We start from the raw sequence: 24,559 nt of genomic DNA, 5'->3' as shown, positions 1-24,559 counted from the left end.
CAAGAATGAGCATTCTATTAGGGAGAGTAAGAAATAAATATTTCATTTCATTTCATTTTATCTCATTTTAATAAACCAAATAAATATTTTACATCGTAAAAATAATAAAAAAAACCACTATAAAAAATTCCCAAATTACATCTTAAATCTAAAACATGTACTAGTTTTTTGGGTAAAATTTTAATTATTTGATGATTATTTTGTTATTTCAAAGCATGACCTTTGAATTGGTGCGATTCTTTCAGATGTGCTTCTACTATGTCAACGTCCATATTGTACATATATACACATATATAAATACATACCCATACATATGAGGAAGTTTTCATCAAAGAGTATTTTTATACAGCAAAAACACAAGTTGAACAAATGAGAATCAAAGCAAACAACAAAAGCAGGTTGATGAGATTCATTACACTGCCCATTCAGGCTCTGAGAAAAGCTAGGGACTTGTATGTCCGAACCATTACAGACTGTGCTGGAACTGGAAGAAGGGTCAGTTATGCCAGATCCACGGGTGTTCCTTCTGGGCAATTCTCTTCCTTACCAAAGAGCTTCAGTGTTGTTAGCTCATCGAGGCCCAACAATGACGCTGAGGATCTCAGAGAGCTCATCAGAGCTGCCTCCGCCAGGAGTTTGGGCAATAGGGTTGACATGGAATTGTACATGCAACACCAGATCTTGACAAGGTCAACTGCGGTGGCGGGCAGCGGGGTGCGGAGGAGACGCAGTTTTGGTTTGAGTAGGATCGATGAAGATAGCCCTTGTGATTAATATTGCCTTGCTAGTTGTAAATTTTACGGCACATTCTGACTCATTTTATTAGGTAATTAGTAAACAATGCATAATCCACTCTTAAGTACCATGTACCAAAGTAGTTGTCTCTTCCGTGATGTTCTATTTCTTGTTTCCTCATATGAAAGGTGGTTGTTAATACAAAATGTGAATTGCAATTTTGGAAAAATGTTTTTTTTCTCTTTAATTTTGAAATTTTTTTGGCAAAATTACAACTAGGATGGCTATACTTTTTATATTTATATTTTTTATTTTTGTACTGTGCTCTGTTAATTGGATCCCAATAAATTCAATCATGTCAACTTTGTCTTTTAGCTCTTCCATTTGGGTCAAGTTAGTGTAACGGACAAGGGATGTTAGACTTTTGGATAAATAATACTTTGTTCCCTTTATATTTGGTTACTTTTTCATTTTGATCCTTAGGTTATATTTGTTTAGCGGATTAGATTGAATGATATTATAGTTGCCCAGGTTAAGACCCGACCTTTTTATACCCTTTGATTTAAAATCTGGTATCTATTATTGTTGTTGTTTAAACACCTTTTAGTCTTGTTGTTGGTTAAGAGTGGATGTTTGAATTGTTGGGTTATGATTTGAATAGGTTGGGAGTTAGCATTTCAAAGGAAATTATGTCAGTTTATTCTTTAACTCGCTCGAGCGGTCTTTTGTTTCTCCTGAAATTTGTGTTTGCATTCTAAGCTTTTAGTAGTATGGTATTCTTCGCTCGAGCAGTCTCCTTGCAGATCTGAACTTCTAATAGAAGGTTATTTTTTGCTCAAGCGATGGTTAGTTCGCTCAAGCGATCTGCTCTGCAGGATTAGTGCTCTGAAAGTTTGGTTTCTTCGCTCGAGCTATGGTTTTGTCACTCGAGTAGTGTTCTATGTCTGACACTCAAGTGATGGTTTGGTCGCTCGAGCAGTCTGTTAGTATAAAGCTGCAGGGAAAAGATCTATTTATCACTTTTATAATCTGTCTCTCTGTCTCTTTGTCTCTAGTTCTTGCATAAATCTCACTCTATACTCTAATTCGTAAGTCTCGTGGTATATGTGCTCTGGGATAAAAGGTAGAGCACGAGAAGGTGATAAGGTGATCATTTTGATTTGGAAAAGTACAAGTTTTGTCTTCGTTAATTTTGGAAGTGTTCTTCCATTCTCTTCCTACTTTTGAAGTAAGGATTTCTTTAACATTTCTACATGATTTTTAGCCTTGTTATGTATTCTTGAATAGAGTAGTGTTTTTGGTTGAATTAGGTCAAATTTTAGTTTGGTTTGGATTGGGATTTGAGTCGTAAAAGAGAGGTTTTTTTGAAAATTTTACTATAGTGGTTTTTGGCATTGAGAAATTGGGAAATTGCTTTTAAAGTGTGAAATGTTAAAAAGAATACTTGTTTGTGGGCATTTGGAAATCCTTTGGTATCCTTGGTGTTAACCAAGGATAAGAGAATGGTTGAGATTTGAATGATATTGTGATAACATCTATTGGGTTGGAAAGTGGAGTTGAACATGTGTTGTTTCCAAGTATTGAAATTTTATATTTAAACCTATCTCTTGAATTCATTTCTTGTACAGATATATCTGTTTTGGGCTATCGATGGAGGATAACTTTGATTATTATAGCAATCACATGAGGATTAGGTTAATTAAAACCATTCACTCATGCATTTCGCATTTGAACATTGTTTCAACTTCATACATTAAAAATGTATTGTTTTGAGAACAATTGGTGAATATCTTAGTGAATCTGGTTAGGGGGTGTAGTTGTAGTTATATCTATGTTGGCCTGTGTGTCCTTGGTAAAAGTCTAAAAACTCGTGCAGTTAGGTACCGATCCTTCCAGTTAGTACTAGTAAAATGGCTTTGGTAGTGCTAGAATAGCGTATTGGCAAACATGTACCTAGAGATTCCTATTGTTATGTATCCTCTGCCCTGTTTTTTGTTTTAAGAAGTATCAGTTTATGAATTGATTTATAAACATGGCATTGCATTATTTGAAAGAGAAAAATGTAACGTTTTAGTAAATGGCATTCATGTGCATTCATCATATAACTTTGTTAAGCATTATACAGTATATTAAAGTAATCTCTATTAGGCTTTAGCTCACCCTATAAGGAAACTAACTTTCAAGTGCTGATAATATGCCTCCACCAATGACTTAGCTTGGGAGGATCTCAGAGCTGAAGGCTCATTTATTTTGTGTTTGTAAATATATTTTGTACAAGTTTGGGGCTTTTATATGTATCGGGCTTGACCCACTTTTGTTATAACCAAATATCGTCTTAGAAATATGTAGTCATTACGGTATGAACTTCTTCTTTTTTCTCTTCATTTTTATATATTCATCTGCTACATGCTATAGGTTCATAATTTAGGATTAATGAACGTATTAATACATGTGACATCAGTCTTGTAATACTCCATGGAATCAATGAAATGGAAGATACTCTAAGAAATGCTTACAAAGTTGTATGATTTAAAGATTTATGTTAATAGCTTCTGCATATATTGAGAGTAATGAGTGTCTGTTGTTTATAATTTGGGGGCGTTACATCACGTCCCATCTATCTCTCTCTCTCTCTCTCTCTCTCTTTACATTTATTGGATTATTTTGCATTACAAGATGAAATGTATTAATTTATTAGATTAATTAATTATTGAATTATTGAAATTGATCTATTCATTTTCTTAAAATCCTTGAATGTTAAAATTGTTCTTTTGGTGCTTTTGTTACTAACCAATTGTGTGATAGAGACATTTTCAAAATTATTATATTTTATTATGTACACTAGCATAGTTAAAAGTTCTGTTGTTTTGTAAGTTTGTCAATGTGCTTTAGTGTTATGTAATGGCCTATGAATACAGTGGGCTTAGTTGTGCTATATGTGGTAGGAATATGAGATAATGTGATATTTTGGTTCAATTGACATCTTGGATTCTCGACATTCACTTAACGGCTTTGTAGTGCTCTCAATTTTGTTTTCATACCTTCATTAGAGAGTTTGAATGTGGTACAAGTTATTGTTTAGGTGTGCTATTAATTAATTTGGCAATGATAATTAATTTTGCGAGCAATGTCCAATTTAGGAATGTCATTTTTTGTTTGATTACAATTACATAGTATCTTAAATTTTATACTCCGATTTTGCCATTTTCAATTTTTCAAATTGTTAAAAGGTTAAAAAGAGTTGTATTTTTACATTTCACTGTTGTTAAAATGTTAATATTGCTAATTTGTATAAGTTATAACTTTTATAATTATAAATATTAGAGAGCTATTATGTATCACCAAAATATTATACTAGAACCATTAACTTCTTATTTTGTTTTCTATTTAGCTTGATTAGTTTTATTATTTATTAAGTAATATGGATCCTACACATATACATGACTTTGATTGTATCAATACAGTTAAGAAGTGAAACAAAGTGGTGAAAAAAATAGTGATGAATAGAATTTCTCTAAACTTTATATTTGAATATTGCTTTTAAATTGAATTATTTAATTTGTATTAGTGAAATATATAATTGTTAAATTATTGAAATTTTTATATATTTACTTTTAAATTTTGCATTATGATTGTGGAGCGTTGTTTGCGTTGAGAGTGCCTTTATTAATATATATATATATATATATATAATACTCAAAGTGATTTAATAATTATTAGGGGACTTACATGTAGGTTCTAATAAGTGGATTCGTTGTCTAATGGGTCATGTGATAATTAATAACATTTTTCATCAAACACTACTAAAAAATGTCACTAATTATTAATTTTCAACGATAATTTAAAAAAATTGTCAAAAAAAAGTCACAAATTATAAGTTTTAACGACAATTTAAAGAAATCATCACAAAAAAAATCTTATGAATTTTCAATTTTGACGACAATTTAAAAAATTCGTCACAAAAAAATTTCACTAATTTTAAGTTTTAATGACAATTTATAAAAATAACAACAAAAAAATCTCTAATTATTAATTTTTAACAATACATACAAAAAATTATCACAAAAAAAAATATTTTTACCAATAGTGTTGTTAAGATTGACTTTTAATAAAATTTAATAAAAATTAAACATAACTATTTGAACCCCTTAATAATCACTGTAATTATAATGGCGTTGAGAGGGGAAAGGAAACATATTCCCACTTTCTTTCTTGTCAGGTTGGGGAAAACCCGCTCGAGACAATCAAGAGATGTAGGGCCAAGGGAGGAGAAATTGTCATCCCTACACCACACTATCTGCTTTATCCTTACATTATCTCATAATAAACATATCCACTTACATATTAAAAATTATATAATAAAAAATATCATATTTATCCTTTGGCTCTCTTCATTTATCACAAGGGCTATGTTTGGAATAATTTTTTTTAATTATTTTAGTCATAAAAAAATAAAATAAATTAAAAAATTAAAAAGATAAAATATTATATTCAAGTCATAATCATTTCATTTTTTCTTTTAAAAAAGTAAAAAAACAAAGTTAAAAGTCTCATCCCAAACAAAACTTTTTAATCTCAGACTAAAATAATTAAAAAGTCAAAAAACTAACCCACAACCCAAACGAAGGCAAAGTCACCCTCGCACTCTCTCCATTTTTGTTTCTCTCCATCTGAATTTTTATTTATTTATTTGTTGACAAAAACAAATATATTGATGTAAAAGAGGTTCTAATGCATCCAACTTAAATTACATAAAAAAAGAAAAAATAATTGTGCTAAAAATTGCATTATAGTTAAGAAAAATGCACTTCAATTAGGTTGGCATATACATATTAGCAAATCATATGCAAATACTAATGTACCACCAAAACAATTTGACGAGATGCGGAAAAATAAATAAAAAATAAAAATCTGTAGCCAAAATCCCAACTCCCTAAAGTAATATGGATCATGAAATCATTAACACTCATGTCAGAAATCAAAAGGGCATTCCATAATACTTTCTTGATATTGCTATAACTCTTATAAAATCAGGTACGAAATTAAGTATTCATTTGTGGAGAGGTGAAAACATAAAATCAGATTCGGTGAAGATATAAAATCAGATTCAGCACAAACTATATATAAGTCTTTCATTTTAACTTAAATTTATAACACTTACGCCTCGTTTGGGAGCCCTCTTTTTTAGTCAAAAAGTCAAAAAGTTATTAAATTAACCAAAAAATTAACAATCCATACTAAAAAGTCAAAGATTCTTTTTTCTCTCTACTTTTTACACATCTTTTCGTAAAAAGTCAAAAAATCATCCCAAACATACTAATTTTTTTAGCTCATATTTTAGTCAAATAGTCAAAAAGCTACTAAATTAGCCTGTTCCCAAACGAGGCCTTAATCTAAATAAAATTTAAGTTTCCCAAATATGATAATAAAAAATATTAAAAAAAAAAGCTTAATAATTGAAATCATACATCGTAATTTATGATTTTTTTCTTAATATGTAAAATTAAAAAAATTACAATTATATTAATATGACATTGAAAAAAGAATAATAAAAATATGACAAATTAAAAATAATAATAAAAGGGAATATAAATCACATACTTACAATAATAATGATGAGAGGATTTATGACAGAAGTAACACTTTTTTTCTATGTTCCAAGTTGATTTGACTCCAAAAAAAAAAAAAAAAAAAAAAAAAAAAAAAATTCTACACTTTTAATCAATAAAACGGCATGCAGCAAGTCAAAACCCTTCTTAGTTTTTTTTTTTTTTTTGGTTCTGCTTTTGATCTCTTTCTCATAAAAAAAGGGAAGTGAATTTTTAATTATATTTTATTTTTTTATTTTATGTTCAGCTTTTTTATTTTTTTTATTTTTGTTTATTTTTATGACAAAGAAAAGACCTTGGCCATCTAATGAATCGATGGGGCCCAATTGACAATGACAAAAGCAACGATAGTGGGCCATCTTTACTTAAATAATTACTTATTACTATTATATTCAAAAGTAATATATATTAAATTTTTTTTTTTTTTTTTTTTTTTTTTTGAGCGGGGCCGTGGTCCTTGACGCCGGTCCGTCACTGTATAAAACCAACAGTAGAACAAATACGTGATATATTGCCTGGACAAACCAAGCAGAAAAGGGCAAATGGTTTGGCATTGTGAATCCTCTTCTAGATTGGTGAAGAAAGTTAGCGCTCAATGAATTGACATTTTTCAATTGATTTCGTTTTTTAATAAAGATAAAACGGTCTTATATATATAAATATTTTAAAAATAAGATTTTATGGGATAAATAAATAATAAAAAAAGAATGAAAACTTAATGAAACATAAACCTTATCAAGAAGACTTTTAGATTCGGAGAAATTTATAATATGTACCCTTTTAAATGGTGTATATTGTAAAAAATTTATGATTTTTTTATGTTGAATGTTATGATTACGTTATGATTGTTTGTGATTTGTGTTATGGCATTTTATAGTAAAGTTATAAAAAGTAAATGTATGATGTGCACCCTAAAGTTAGGAATGATAATGTTATGATATTTTGTTATTTTTCTTATAACAGTTTGAGATTTTCTTATGACATTTTTCAGTGAAAAAAAAATAATGACTTTTGTAGTGAAAAAGTTATGACATTTTAGGTTAAATTATAAAATTTTGTGAAAAAATTATGACAGACATACTATATGCACCTTTTTAAAGGTATACATTGTAACATCTCCCTTTAGATGATTAACCTTAGAAAATTAATAGGAATCAAAACGAGAAACCAATTTACATTGTCTAGCATAAATAAAGCATTTTATAAAATTAAAAAAAAAATGATTTCAAATCAATCAAATAGATTATATTCTCATATGAAATTTTTTAGGGTCATTACATGAGGCGTTTTTGAAGAATAACCCTTATATAAAGTAAAACATTTAGAATTTTTAGAATACCAAATTGAGTTATTTGGAAGGAGATAATGTTTTTTTTGAAAGAATATATATATATATATATATATATATATATGAAGTTTGTCAAAACTTTGGAGGGGCAAGACCCCCTGCGTCCCCCTCCATTCACCACTGTTTTTGGGGTAGCAGATGGTGTAGCCGGTTGGTGAAGGTGGTGGCTACTGTTATTAAGAAAGAAAGAAGAGGAAAAAGAGAAATTGTGATTGTAATAGATGGTGTCAGACAGACTTGAGATTTATGGGATTTTAGGTGAATTTTTAAAGGGAAATTTACTATTCAGAGGGTATTTTAAAAAATTATTACAAAATAATGAAAATGTTATTGATTTTAATTATTAATATTGTTAACATAATTGTATAGTGTTAAAATGACAAGTTAATATTTTTTAATTTATAAAATCTTTTAAAATTTATTTATCATATATTATGGATACAAAAAAACATGTGCCTTTTTTTTTTTTTTAAAGGCGATTTTGCCATTTTTATCTTCCATTACTTATCTTTTCTCGTTTCAATTATAAACATAATAAAATTTCTCTCTCTCCATATATGTATCATCTTCAATATTCTAAATTAAGAATTTTTACAAGATTGCAAAAGATGGTTCTACAATCGAATCGTAGAACCTAGATCAAATAGATCTTGTCAACATAGATCTTGTCTGATAGTTCTCGACAAAAGTATTTTAAAAATACTAATTTTATTAAATACTGACATTTAGATAAAAAATTATATTATTTTAAAATTTGAAATATAAAATTAAGAGTAAATTACATTGACACCCCTTATATTTTTTTGACATCACACTGACATCCCCCTTATTCTTTAAAATCATACTAACCTCCTATACTCTAAAATTTTGTGTAACTAGTAGACCCATATATGAGTCCACCGTTACTTTATTGCGTTTGGCTGGGGGATTTGGAAAAAGATTTGGAAAGAAAAAAGGGAAAAGTTGTGAAGCTAAATAAAATATAGGTATATTTTATTCACATTTCATTTACCTTTTTCCTTTTCCCTTTCCAAATCATTTCCCAAATTCTCCAACCAAACACATAATGTAACAGAATTTACAAATGTCACCAAAAATAGTAGGCGTTAGTTCCTAAAATACCCTTGTTAGCAAAAATCAATTATTGTATCTTATTATGTCTCTACCATTGCTAAACTTGCCAAAAGCTCTTCTCTCAATGACCTATTTATACAAGCGTCCATTGTTAAACTTGTAGGGTTGCACACGGCCGGTTCGAATGCTCTCTCCTCTGCTCCGACAACCTCAAGTGTGAAAAGAACCCTAGCTTTCCTCTCTTCAAATCCAATTTCATCATCACACTAATTATTTTCTTCCTCCTTTTCCATCATTCCTTTGCCATCATGGCCTACATCGTATCTACTAAGAAATCAATAAAGACCATGTTTACAGCCTGAGGGTTTCCAGGTCTCGACGAACTGCAAACGAAGAGTAGACGAAAGAGTGTTAAAGTTCTGATAACCCATCTCGTATTATGCTTAATTATACATGTGTTTATGTGTTTAATATGAATTTTCAAGGTTAAGTATGTGAATTATGTGAATTTACAATAATATCTATTGAATGTAGGAATATCTGTTGCAATTACAACTTTGAATTGAAATTGAAAGCCTTAGAGGCGCCAGAAACCAAAACCGACTTAATATCTGTGTTTAGCATGTTTTTTGAAATTTTGTAAAATTATGATTCGTAATGATTAAATTAAGATTTATGAGTTAAGTCATATATGTGTATAGCCCTTGTGTTCTTTATTTTTGGTTGGGAGCTTTGCTAGAGTGAGTTAGAGAGAGAGCAAGAGGAAAAGTTAGGATTTTGCTAGAGTTTCAAAGGGCAAACCCTAGATTAAAGCTAAGGTATGGAAATTTACTTAAAATCTTTGTCTTTAGCTCATCTTTGGCATGGAATCAAGAAGAAATTGCAAATTTTGAGCTAAGGTTTTGAGTTGTGTAATGGTTGGAAATAAAATCAAGAAATCTCTTCAACTTTGCATGATTTGAGCTCAATCTTGTGATTTATGCATGAAATGAACTCTAGATGGTCCATACAATTAAGATTTGTTGGAAGATTCACCATGTTTGTATGTATTTTGAGCTTGTATATGAAATTCATGATTGTATAAAAAAGATGAGACCATGAATTTGATGTTGAAGCAAGATTGATATGTTTAAAGTGAAATTACACTTGTATCATGCTGGTATATCATGTTTTTAGGTTAGTTTTGCATGAATTTGGGGTTGGAAATGAGTTTGGAGGATTTCATTTTGTGTCATTTTCGGACTATCTGGTTTTTGCCGAGACCGCTCGTGTGGCCACAGTCTCCGCACAAGTAGACCACGAACCAAACTTGTGAATTCCATTCTGTACGCTCAAGTGGCTCACACTTCTACACGAGCCAAACATGACCACTCGAGCAGTTGAACCGACTGCACGTACGACCAGGCAAGGGAGAAAATCCTGCTTTCTTGTGTTGACCTTTCCAATCTTTTGAATGTATTCTTGACCTTATTTAGACCCTCCGGAGTATGAAATGATGATTAAAAACCATTAGAAAAGGTTGTGAATCGCCAAAAGAAAATTATACGTAATGAACGAATTATTTATTGAATGTGTGTGTGAAATGTTTTGTGTAGGTCGTGTGCCGGAGGAAACGCCGCAAGATCAAACTTACTGTGAGTAATAGTATTATACATATACATTTTTAATTGTGTACTATGAGCCATGAATGGTAAATCGTGCCAACATTGTGTTATGATCGAAATGAATGAAATTCGTAAACATGTGCAATATAGACCTAAGGTCGTTTTGTTTATGCAATGATCTGTTTGGGCCTAAGGCCGTTCTGTGGGCCCGAGGCCATTCTATATCATATGTGGGCCCGAGGCCGTTCTGTTAATGACATGATAATATGTGATTGGACCTGAGTTCCCGAGGCCGTTCTGTACCTTTGTGGGCTTGAGGCCGTTCTGATATGATGGGCCTAAGGCCATTCTGTTTATGTAATGGGCCTAAGGCCGTTCTGCTTATATGATGGGCATGAAGCTGTTCCGTACTATGATTATGATATTGAGAGAACTTTATGTTCATTCATTTACACTGTTTTACTGTATTATTACTCATTGAGATTCGCTCACCCAATATTATGTATGCATATGTAGGTGCTTCGCAGCATGGAGCCCACCCTTAGAGTCAGCTTCAAGAGCTATTTTGTGTACCTGTCGAGTCATGCATCCGAGATGGAGTTTTTCCTTTGACTCCCAGTATGCTTTGACTTTATTTTGTTTGTGCTATTTTAGTCTTGGGATATGTAAACAATATGTTCAAAATTTCCTGTGGTACTTGTATTTTTGGCATGGGCATGTATATGTGTGAATGTATTATGGTGTAAGCTTTATAATTTTGCTCATATTAGCACAACTTAATGGACTTCTTTATTTGTGGTATGCTTCCGCTTATGGCCCCATTATTATAATTACTCTGTATGTTTGTACGAAGCCGAAGGTAATCAAGTGATTACTGGCTGATTATGACCCAAACTTTTAAGGGCAAGTTCGGGTCATGACAGAAGTCGATGGTGAGCTCTGGTCCAAGTGGACTGAGAATGTAGGTGGTTGTTTTCTATGGATTGATTTGGGCCATAATGTTTAATTTGGTGGTGGCGGTGGCGGTGGCTTTAGTTGATTTGGAATTGCCAACAGTTGTTCACACAGTTGATTTTAGCTATTGGTGGTTGATATTTTTTTATTTTATGTGTTTGATTACAATTGTATATTGGCTAGTTCATATCGCCATGAGATTGTATGCATGTATTGAAATCAAGTGTTATTGTTGTGAAGTGTTGCAGACATATATACTGTGTAATATATATATATATATATATAAGAATGAATGAAGATGTGTTGTGGAGTGGGCTAAAGGTTGTAGGGCCGCTAAGAGTGTGAAAGAGAAGATGGAAAAGAAGAGAATAGAAAAATTATTATGGGTATTATGCTAATTGCACAGTCTCTGTGATGACTCGAACTCGCCCCTGAAAGATTGAGGTCATAACCGGCCAGTAATCATAAGATTGCCTACGACCTCAAACAGAATCAAACACATATTATAATAATAATAAAGGGGCCAAAACGGAAGCAGACTTAGAAATTTTTGTCTAATGAGTTGTGCTTATATGGCATGTCAAAACATTTCCATATATGTAATAATAACTCACCCTGTGAATCAAAATAAACATATGTACATCCAAGATCATATAAACATATGGCGAGCCATACAGAGAGTTTATATACATAGTTGATCCCACAAATCCACCAAGATAGCAAAAGAGTGAAATAAAAGAACAAAAACGTCATGCGTGAGACATCCGAGCTGACCCCACAAAACTCGGACTTCTCTTACAATCTTCACTGAGGCTGGGGTTGGACATCTCTTTGCTCACCTACATACATATAAATAAGAGTGAGCTAACGCCCAATGAATAATACCAAAGTAAAGGGGCTAGATGAACGAGATTCATATAAAGTCATATTAAGTATATCGAACCCGTGAATTTCATATACTAACAGCCTCAGGCCATTTTATGATTTTATTGTATGTGTCAAATGGCCATTTTATGAGTTTATTGTATGTGTCAAATGCCCTCAAGCCTATTTTAGATCCTTATCAAATATATCAAACGACCTCAGGCCCATTACATAGCTTTGTCAAGTTCATCAGATGGCCTCGGGCCCAAATTCATATCAAACGACCTCGAGCCCAATTTATATCGAACGGCCTCGGGCTCATTATTTCCCATACTTACATTTATATGCATTTTCATATTCATGATCATGATCATGATCACGATCACTTTTTATTCAAACGACCTTTGGCCCATTCTATTCATATTCAAACGGCCTCTGGCCCATTACGACAAACGGCCTTAGGCCCAATCCAAACATATCGAATGTATCGAACGACCTTAGGCCTAATTCATACTCGTATCAGACATATCAAACGGCCTTGGGCCCAAATCATGTTCTTCACAGAGCTTTATACAAAAATTAGGCATATAGAATACTCATCCATAATTCAAATCAACAAATACATGAAGCTTATACAGAAGTAGCATTTGAAAAATAGCATACTTGAAAGTATCTTTACTAGGATATTACTCACAGTGTTCTGTTAATGGATTTGCCCTTGCGCTTGACCCTACACATTTCATAACACAATGGATCACAAGCAATTCAATCCGTTCTTAACTTGATTATTTCTATTAGGCCTCTTTCTTATTCCTTTAGTTCATTTACAATGTTCAATGCATGCCTAAGAGTGCTTAGAAATGAAAGAGAACGGAAAACGGAACAAAAAACAACTTTTCAAAATTTTTGAAACAGGGCTTTCTGCTCAAGCGCAGCTTTGGTCGCTCAAGTGGTCTGTAAAACTCTGTAAAAGTAATGGTTACATGAATTTTATGCTCGAGCGAGACTATTTCCGCTTGAGCAAGGAGTCTTGCAAAACAGGGTTTGCTTGAGTGCAAAATTTGTCACTCGAGCCACCGTGCAAATCTCTGCAAAGCTTCTGGAAGTTAAATTTTCACGCTCGAGCGAGACTTTCTTCGCTCGAGCGGACAGGTCGAATTCTGAAATTTCCAGAATTCTGTTTGAAGCTCAAAACACACTCCCAAAGGTCCAAAGCTTGCGAATTGGTACAAAACATGGAAAAACATTGTCTAACATGAAAACATAGGCAATTTTGAAACCAATTGTCCAAAATTATGGTCCATGTTCCAAATCATTCTTGTCAATCCCAAAGCTCATGCAATTAAGTCTCATATCTTCATGAATCATGTATGCATGTAAAATATTGACTCTAATTCCACGTCAAATGGTATAAATGATGCTCAAAGTCATGAAGCTCAACAAAATTATGCATGCATGTGTGATTTGGCACTCAATTCTTCATGTTTAACATGCCTCATGTTAGATTATACAATTTCATGGCAATTCTTTACATGCATGAATATATTGACTTCAATTTCATCATACACCATTCAAATCTTGTTCTTGATTACCAATTCTCTTTGAATTCATATAATTATAAGCTTAAACTCATGAATTAAGGGTTGGTTACTCACCTAGAAGCTCCAATCCTTCCAAATATAGCTAAGTCTTGAGCTAATCGACCTAGTCCTTGAATTCCTTTGCAAATTCTTCAAGGATGAGCCCTCTCTCTTTCTAAATTCAGCCCACTCTCTCTCTCTCTCTCTCTAGAGTGTGTATTTTAGATTCTTGAGCTCGTTCAATGAGCCTAAGTGTATTTTAGCTCACTTATATACTTGGTGATTAGTTTAAGTTAATCAAGATTAAATTAAATTTAATAAGCCTCACTTAATTAATATAATTATTTCGATACGAATCGATTTTTAATCAAATTTCACCATAGGCTCTAAAACCACCAATTTCTGTCGCCTCTACGGTCTACAATTTTTAAATTATAGTAGTAAGTTGGACAGATTTTCATACGGTGAACAGATAGAAATTCAAAAACACATATAATCATATAATTGACACTCAAAATCATATCAGGCACACATTCACAATTATAACTAAGATTAATTAACGTAACACAGAACAGGGTTATCACAGTCTCAATAGATGTTGTTAACAGCATAGTCTCAAAGAAGGTAAAATGCACAATATATATATATATATATATACTGTGTATGAATGTGTAAATATAATAAAAGAAATAAAAATAAATAAATAAAGAAGATGTGTTGTGGTAAGGTGGGCTTAGAGGTGTAAATTTGGCTCCGCCTGACCCATCTGTGCCTAGGCTTAGGCCTGCCCATGTCACGCCGTGCAGTCTCCTGCCAAAATTTGGATCAAGTCCACGGGCCAGAAAATTAGGCCCTGGCCTATAGGTATTCGGGTTTTGGGCGGGTTGGAATATAATTTTTTTTTTCTAGGCCCAAGCCTAGGGTCCCGCGTTAAGCTCGAGCTCGGGCCTAATTGAGCCTAACCGAGTTAGGCCTACCCTAGGCCGTAGGCGGGTTTCAAGCCGCCCACAAGCCGTGGGCCATTTTTACATCCCTAGGTAGGCTAAAGGTTGCAGATCCGTTAAGAATGTGAAGGAGAAGATAGAAAAAAAAGAGAAAAGAAAAGTTATTATGGGTATTATGGTAATTACACAGTCTTAATAGATGGTGTTAACTAACAAGGGGTGCCAGTGTGATTTCAAAGAATAAAGGGGGTGTCAGTGTGATTTCAGAAAAATACAAGGGGTTTTAGTGTAATTTACCCTAAAATTCATTACTAGGAGAATTTTGGTAATAGTGGTATATGTTGGCCTTTTCAAAGAATTTTTTTTGTCCTTGTTGTTCATATAGGAAAGTATTGTTAAGAGAGAGTTTGGACCAAATTTTTGTATATTTTTTTTTATAAAATTTATGGATAAGATGACAAGTACTAACAATTTTTTTTATTTAGTAGTAGCCACAAAAGTTTACTTGCATATTTAATCATTAAAATTATAAATTATGTAACGCTCCCAAAATAAGTACAATAATTCAACTCCAAACACTAGTACAATTGATATAAATAAAATAAAAAGCTTTCATTAATCAAAGTTAGTATACATAAGGTGACACATGCGATATACATTCGTAAACAGTTCATCCTAAATCTACAGCATGTGTTACAAGTAGTGATAAGAAATGAAAGCTAAACATATATTCATATGCCCTAAGGGCTTACATCTTTCCAAGACCGTGCTTGGTTACAACAAAATGAGTCATAAGCTCAATACAAATTAAGCCCTAAGCTTGTACAAAAGATAGATACCAAATAAAAAAAATTGAGCCTTCAGCTCCACAGCCCTCCTAAGCTAAGTCCTTGGTGGAGGCATATCACCATCACTTGAAAATGGTTTTTCCCAAGTAAGGTGAGCCAAAGCCCAATAGAAATAATCTAACACAATATATGAAACTTAACAAAGATATAAGTATAATGTGCATATACAATGCCTGAAATAAAGTCATTCATATTCGACAAGATCATAATATGCCAAGTTTTATATCTCAATTCATTTCACTTTAACTCATGAATCAAATTCATTGTTATCCAAACAATCCAACTGAGGCTACAACTTAGTAGTTATCTAATCAATACAACCATTACACAAACATTTCTATTTGCTATTTTACAGAAATTTCGTCCACGGGAATTGGCACCCATGTGTGTGCGCGGTTTTCGGGACTTTCACCCTGGACACACAGGCCAACTTAATTCAATGGAGTCTATCCCATTTCTTCTCCCAAACATGAAGTATATCCCCTTTCTCCTCCAAAATATCATACATTTACAATGTATTAAAACACAGTCATATTCAATGACAACAGTTAAGAGATTAGTTTCAATTCACTTAATCTTCATGCAATTTCTACAACAATCATAGCTATCTTCCACCGATAGCTCAAAACAGATATTTCTAAACAGATATACAATCTCCAAGATAGATAAATTATCCAAATTTCCATAGATGAGAGATAATACACATCCAACTCCACAATTTATATAAACATTCATCTAATTTCATATTCCCAATACCAATTTCATTATTTATACAAAATAATTAATTGAAACATTTTAGGCCGAAACTCTATTTTCTTCCAAATCCAATCCACGTGTCAAAATTAACAAATTTAACACAACACAACCTTATACCTACAGCCACAACCATTTTAAATATTTTCATTTGAAAATCCCTCTTTTGATTTTAAACCAAAACCCTAAGTTCGTCTAAAATTCTCCATATCTCAACATTTTTTTACATAATCAACAAATAACTAAGTTAAAAATCATAGAAGAGTGTAGAAAGTCCCTACCTCAAGCTTAGAAGACTAAAGCAACAATGAAGGAACTTCAAAGACGCCAAAACCAAATCTTGTTCGGACCAAAATGGAGCTCTTGAGACACTTTACCTTTTTAACAAAGGTACACGGGTAGAGAAACCAACGAATCTAGGTGAAAATGTAGAGAGAATGCGAGTTTCAGAGAGAGAGAGAGGCTCTAGATCTAGGGTTTTGAAAGGAAAAGAGATGAAAAAGTGATGTACAAAGAGGCTACTACGAGCTGATATACGCACTGTCTGCTCGAGTGCAAGAAGTGACGCTCAAGCGTCAGACACAATAAGTTGTTTCGCTCATGCGCAAGAAATGGCGCTCGAGTGCAGAATACACACATCCAGTAATTTTGCAGACAATAGACTAACGCTTGAGCTACGCCCGCTAGAGGGCAGAAAGAATCACTCAAGCATCTAACACACTCTTCCAGTAGTTTTGCAGACCTGCAAAAGTACTAAGAGTTTGCAACGCCCGCTCGAGCGCAAGAAGTGCCGCTCGAGCGGAGGAGCAAAAATCTGGACAACAAAAATTTGGAAACTAAACAACCAACCTGTCCCAAACGCAACCACAACATCCCAATAGCCAAATTCAAATAAACACAAGGGAAGCAAGACAAGATCAACGATACAACACCATGAAACCCGAGTCCAGAATACAATAAGGGTCGGGACAAAACCGGAATCGCTATAAATTAGAATTTACTTTCATCTATTAAGATAGTAAGAAATTATTACAAAAATTCAAAAAAGATAAAAATGAAGTCTTGTTACTTTATAATTTAGTAATGCCCCTTTACAATTCAACGAACTATTACTTAAATAGTACTCTTCCCATATTTTTAGCTACAAAATTAGTAATGAAACTTGCATAATCTAATTTATCTACCAAATCATTTTCAATAGATAACATAACTAATGCATTTAGTTTTTCTTATGACATTATTGACTAAAGGTAACATTTGATAAATTTCAACTTTGAAAATTTTCTTTCTCCAGAAGAAACAATAATTAGAATATGCAATAATACGCTATATACAATCCATATATTTAGGAAACAACCATTCATTAATTTTAAATAATTTGGGGTGAAATTCAATTTATGCCCTTGTAGTTTAAGGCTTGAACACTTTATCTTCTATGATTCAAATACAGGCAAAGAGCCCCTATGTGATTTTAGACCAAAGCACAACCGTTACTTTTTTTCATTCAATTTGACGGAATGTGTAATACAAACTCCATTTTTTAGAGTAAGTGTCCTTTTTTTTGAAAGTATCAAAATTAAATTAAAATGAAAAATACTTTTATACTCTCACCTTTATCAATTATCTTTAACTCCTAAAAACCCTAACCCTATCAACACTAATCCCTAACCAGTCACAACTATAGTTCAATTTTTGTCCCCTATTCCTAAGTCTCATTTTTGTTCCCTGTTTTTTTCCCAACCATATAGTTGCCTCTTCTTGTGTACATTTCAACCACCGCCACCATCACCTATTCCCTCTTTGATTACTGCAGTTGCTCTTTTTTAGTTCCAAACCACCATTGCCTCAACTTTTTTAGTCCGTTTGATCAATAATGTTACCTAACCACTTCAATTGGCCTTTTGGTTTCTTTTTGCAAAACTTATTTCAAGACTTTTAACTCAAATAATAAATCTCTCCCATCAACATCCATAAGTCCATCATGTTTAAAAAATTCTTCAAGATTAGCATGGTAAGTCTTGAAGCACTAGTCATTGGTAGAATTTAACTTCTTCAAATCAAATAAAAACCCAAAACTTTCCATTTATATTTGAAATTGTTCAAACCTACTCTTAAGTGAAGAAAGAGCCTGATCTATTATATATACGAAGTAATTAACTGTAAAGGATTCTTTAGTTGATTGTGCAACCTCTTCACTAACATTTTCATCATATTGTCATATATATATATATATATATACAAATGCTTCATCTTTCAATCTCCATTATAGTTGCAATTTCTTTAGCTTCAATCATGGCCTCTGAAAATCCAATTTTTCTATACTTTTTAAGATTGGTAATGAGTCATTTTAATTGCTGAATAGCAATATTCGTATCTTGCTGACTGAGTTAACAACAAACAATAGATTATACTAAATAATCATGCCAAGTAAAGATTCAAAATTCTCAATTTCATATGTAGCTAAGGACTCAACTTCGCTCTTTGTTTTGGGCACTTCACTAGCATTTGCTAAACGAACTATAACATCTCTTATTTATGGAGCTTGGTATTGTATTGCTATAACACTTTCAATTCGACTTTCCCAATAAGTTTGTGACAGTGGCTTAACTTGGCTCATTGTTTTCGGTTCTTCACTAGTATTTGCTAAATGAACTACAAGAAAAAACACTTTCCGTGACCAACATTTTGGTCGCGAAAAGTACCATATTTGGTCGCTAAAACCTTTTCGCGACCAAAATATGTTGGTCGCGAGTTGGTCGCTAAAGCCTCGTGACAGATAGTTTTCTGCGACTAAAAAAGCCTTTGGTCGCTAAAAGTGACCATTCGCAACCAACTTTTTTGGTCGCGGAAAGTCCAATTCATATTAGCCAAAAGGGAACTTTTAGCGACCAAAGATAAGTTGGTAGCCAAAAGTCAGCGCCTTGACCCAAAAAAAATAATTCTTTTGTGCTACCTGGGACTTGAACTCTTGACCAAGGAGTCACCATGCACCCGATCCACTCTGCCAATAGCATGTTTCTTGTTCATATTTGGCAAAAAAAATATATAACCAATAAAAATCGGGTTATATATTATTTTATAAAACTTTTAATGCCTAAAAAAAAAAATAGCATGTAATTACAGTAGTATCCCTTTTTTAAAAATTTATCCCGCCATAACTTTCCGCGACCAACTTTTTTTTTTGGTCGCCAAAGGGTAATCTTCCGCGACCAAAATGGCCTTCGGTCGCCAATAGGTATACTTTCCGCGACCAACTTTTTTTTTGGGTTGCCAAAGGATAATATTCCGCGACCAAAAAAGCCTTTGGTTGCCACTAGGTATACTTTCCGTGACCAACTTTTTTTTTGGTCGCCAAAGGGTATACTTTCCGCGACCAAAAAAGCCTTTAAAAGGTATACTTTCCGCGACCAAAAAAAGCCTTTGGTCGCCAAAGGGCATACTTTCCGCGACCAACTTTTTTTTTTGGTTGCCAAAAGGTGATCTTTCCCGACCAAAAAAGCCTTTGGTCGCCAATAGATATACTTTTCGCGACCAACTTTTTTTTTGGTCGCCAAAAAGTGATTTTCCGTGACCAAAAAATTGTGGTCGCCAAAAGTTAAATTTTAGTCACAGAAAGTGGACTATTTGCGACCAAAAAAAATAGGTGGTCGCCAAAAGTGTTTTTTCTTGTAGTGATATCTTATTTGTGGAGCTTGGTATCGTATTGCTTTAACACTTTCAATTCGACTTTCCCAATCAATTTGTGATAATGGCTTAAGTGTGCGACCTTCAAATTGTCTTTGAAAAATTTCCACCTCTTTGTATAAGATGAGAACAACAAATATACACGTTGTAGCATTCTAAAGAAAGAGATGACTTTGGAATAAGAGCTGGCCATATCACAAAAAGCTATATTAAGACTATGGCACCCATGTGGGTGTAGACTGCTTAATAATTTATTTCAAGTAGTCTTTTTTTTATACATCTTTGTGTCTTCCTTTCATATTAGAGCCATTATTAAATCATTGCCCTCTTATATCACTAATATCAAGTTGGAGTATGTACAATACCTCTTTAAATATACTAAGAAGTCCCAACCCTACTGTATCATCCACATTCAAAAATTCTAAAAAGAATTCTTCTACCTTTACTTGACTTGTTGAAACATACACACATCTTATCACAAGAGACATTTGTTTTTCATGACTAACATCTGGAGTCCAATCAAGAATAACTAAAAAATATTTTTCTTTTTTAATTATTTTCAATATTGTACTTTTGATCCCACCCTCTACCATCTGTATCAATTCATTTCAACTTTTGTGACCAAGATAATGGTGATGAATTTCACTCCTTTCAATACATTGATTGTGTTATTGAATGTATGTAATATGTAGATGAGAAATGTCTATCCTTGTCATCTTTAGGAAAATTGACACCATTACCTTTTATAGTACTTCTTTCGACTAATAAATCTTTGAAATTCTGATCAATCTTTGTTCTAATTACTTGTGTCATAAATGTTTAAAGGTTCACATTCAACATTGACATCTTCACTTTCATCGGATTCTTCATTCCCCAATTCATTCTCATTTGTATGTTCACTATGTTCTTCAATAACCAAATTTTCATTATCATTCTTATTCAAACATAGAGTAGGTTCTTCAAATACCAAATCTTCATTATCATTGTCACTTATATATTGATTAGTTTATTCAATCACCAAATTTTCATCCACTAAACCAGAAATCTCTATTTGTTTCTTGTTACCAAAATACTTGTCAAGTGCTAGCTCCTGATTGAGAAATTCCTACTTTTTGCTTTTTCTTTCTTTTTTTCATTCCCAAAACTATATGTCCTAAGAAACATGACTATATAATCAATAATCCACAAAAATTACACAATTCACTAATATATAATAACAAAAATATTATGCTAATATAATATGATATCTGATAGCACAATCACAATCCATTAACTGTCTAATAGCAAAGAAATTAGGAAACATAAATTAATGAAACAAAATTAGAAGTAAGAAATTTGGGGAAAATTATTCAATTAAAATTTGATAAAGAAATAAAAGGGAAAAAATTAGGATAAATGAATTTATTGCATTAAATATATATATATATAGAGAGAGAGACAGAGAGACAGAGACAGAGACAGAGATTACTTACTACTATTGTTATTAAAGAATTTTATGTTAATGAATGATGATACTCACATCACACACGTGCACGCCACGCACAAGCGAGTCACTATCGATCGCTAGGCTCTGGTTTGTTGTCGCCTACTGGCACCGCTATTACGAGGTACTGGATGGTGTATTTTCTTGTTAGTTCCCAAGCAAAAGTTTGTTTGTGGTTGTGAAGAACCTTTTGTAATTTGTAGACTCGATTGATATATAGATACATAAATACATATATATTTCAATTGGGCCCAAAATCATTTTTTCTGGAGCCCTTAGGACTGGGCCTCAATAAATATAGTGTAAATTACAAGTACACTATTTGAGATTTGCTTAAAATACAAATTGTTCTTTGTAATTTTGAAAATTATAAATGCTCCATTGTTAACTTTGTTAGAAGTTGTCATTTAACAAAGTTAACACCAAAAAAAAAAGGAAAAAAGAAAAAGAAATTCCTAACTATCATCTTATACAACAATAAAATTACTAGAACTGTTAATTGAAATATATTTATGACATCAGTAAAATTGTTAATTGACTTAATGGTTAATTAATGAAATGGATCATTTGTTAAAAATTTGAAAGGTCGAATGTAATTTTTAGAATTAAATAGACAATTAATATTTTAAGCAAATCTCAAGGGATGTATATATAATTTATCCATTGTAGATGTCACGCGTTTCCATACTAATATTGTACCAACTCACTTTCCCACATCGATAGAGCCGCCACTAAATTTTTTTTATAGGGAATTAAGAAATATTTAACAATGAAAACTAAGTAAAAGACTTGATCCGTCACAACCAAATAATCAAGGTTCAGGAACTAAGGTACAAAAAGGAAAGGTTTTTGAATGATGCACCCCCTTTCGCCCAATCAAGTGATTGACCTTTGCTAATATTTTATTTTATGAGATCAATGATTAATTATTTTAAAAAATCCATTATTAAACCCTACATTTAGAAATCCTAAAAAGCTAGGTGATTGAATAAAATAAATATCACTCAATTTGGATTCAAAAGAATAAAGGCATGTTACCATAAAATGAAAATTTTCCAACAAAAGGTGGTTTTTAACAACATGGCTATAAACTCAGTCCAAACTAACGAATATTTACAAAAGCACTCAAAACTTCAAATTTTGCATCAAAATCACATAACTTGCTGTGAAAAGATGAGAACTTACTTGGATTCCATTGATGTAGACCGCCCGGAACTCCGCTCCGCGCGTGAGGGAGCGAATCGTTAGTTCTAGCTACTACAGTTCGAACTCATGTCACAGTTCTGAATCTAATCTCACAAAGTGCAATGTAAGACTGATAAATCACCAAAGAGTCCAAATCCGGCAAATTGTTTTGGAAAATCGATTTTAATAAAAAAGCGCCAAACATGGAATGCTTTGCTAGATTTCAAAGTCGCCATTTAAATATTTTGTTTTGGAAAATTTAGGAAACCCTGACTCGTGCCTAAGGCCACGTGTCCGTTATCACCAAATTTGCCTCGGCTTGGGAACTTGGGTAAGAGAGGGGAAGGTCCTGAAATGAGTACCCTCACTTGCCCGATCAAAGATCGGGCTCTACTAAACATGATATGTTATTTTTTAAAACACATCCGTTCTTATTTCGGTTTATTAGCTAACTTACTACGTGATGCGCACAGCATACAAGTATAGACTAAATCGCTCGAATTGGAACAAAACATTTCATGTTTGTTTTCGAAAATTGTTTGAAAGTGCTACTCGCAAGTAGACTAAGACGCGGATTTGCCACCCTCAAGTAGGCTTAGAAAAAAACATGATTTTGCCACTTCAAGTGGGCTTAAAACTCGCATTTCGATGAATTGTCCCAATTCAGGCAATCAAGCCTCCACCCACAGGCATTCAAGCAGTTATAGCAGTTAAGCACATAGCCTCATGGCAAGCATGCTCTCATGGCAGTCACTCACACTCATGCAAAGATGCGAAAGCATAAACACTCACAGTGTACTCCGAGCCAAAACAGAATCTAGTTAGTAATCAATGCATGATCCTAGCTATGTTTAAGAATGCCTAATGCAACACATGAAAAATGCAACTAAGATATGCAACTAAGATGCTAATGCAATACATGTAAAATGCAACACATGTAAAATACAAGAATTGTTGGATAAGGGATTTATTAGGCCGAGCACTTCACCTTGGGGAGCACCAGTTCTATTTGTGAAGAAAAAGGATGGCAACATTCGTCTTTGTATTGATTACTGAGAACTGAACAAGGTGACCATTAAGAATAAGTACCCATTGCCAAGGATCGATGATTTACTTGATCAACTACAAAGAGCACGAGTCTTTTCAAAAATTGATCTCAGGTCGGGCTACCATCAGCTCAAGGTTAAAGCTGAGGACGTCGAGAAGACTGCTTTTCGGACAAGATATGGCCACTACGAATTTTTGGTAATGCCTTTTGGGGTGACTAATGCTCCTGCAGCATTCATGGATTTGATGAATAAAGTCTTTAAGCCATACCTAGATGAGTTTGTGGTTGTTTTCATCGACGATATATTGATTTATTCCCAGAGTGAAGTTGAGCATGAGAAGCATCTGAGACTTGCCTTACAGATTTTAAGAGACAGAAAGTTGTATGCCAAGTTTAGCAAGTGTGAGTTTGGGCTTTCCAGCATGTCATTTTTAGGACATGTGATTAATGAAGAAGGTATTTCAGTTGATCCTAGCAAAGTTGAAGCCATTGTGAATTGGCCGACACCAACTAATGTGTCCGAGGTTCGTAGTTTTCTGGGTTTGGCAGGTTATTATAGAAAGTCCGTGAAGGACTTCTCAAGGACTGCAGTACCATTGACACAATTGACTCAGAAGGGAGTGACATACGAATGGACCGAGGATAGAGAATCAGCCTTCCAGGAACTCAAGACGAGGTTAGTTACAGCACCAGTCCTTGTACTACCATCAAGTGATGAGGAATTTCAGATTTATAGTGATGCTTCACATAAGGGTTTGGGTTGTGTATTAACGCAAGGGGGTAAGGTTATAGCATATGCATCTCGCCAGTTAAAGCCCCACGAAAAGAATTATCCCACCCATGATT

General features: G+C 33.0%; 1 protein-coding gene across 1 annotated transcript; it reads left to right on the top strand.

Annotated features, from left to right (window-relative positions):
* Positions 1 to 369: 369 nt before the first annotated feature.
* Positions 370 to 774, top strand: LOC114266158 (uncharacterized). Its single transcript, XM_028207040.2, has one exon. The coding sequence runs from the start codon at positions 370 to 372 to the stop codon at positions 772 to 774; it is 405 nt and encodes a 134-aa protein (XP_028062841.2).
* The last annotated feature ends 23,785 nt before the right edge of the window (positions 775 to 24,559 follow it).

The sequence above is a fragment of the Camellia sinensis genome, chromosome 6, assembly GCF_055761805.1.
Source record: "Camellia sinensis isolate YWXY chromosome 6, ASM5576180v1, whole genome shotgun sequence".
In the NCBI taxonomy this organism is placed as follows: domain Eukaryota; kingdom Viridiplantae; phylum Streptophyta; class Magnoliopsida; order Ericales; family Theaceae; genus Camellia; species Camellia sinensis.
Note: the sequence above shows the minus strand (reverse complement) of the source record. Positions and strands in the feature narration are given on the sequence as shown.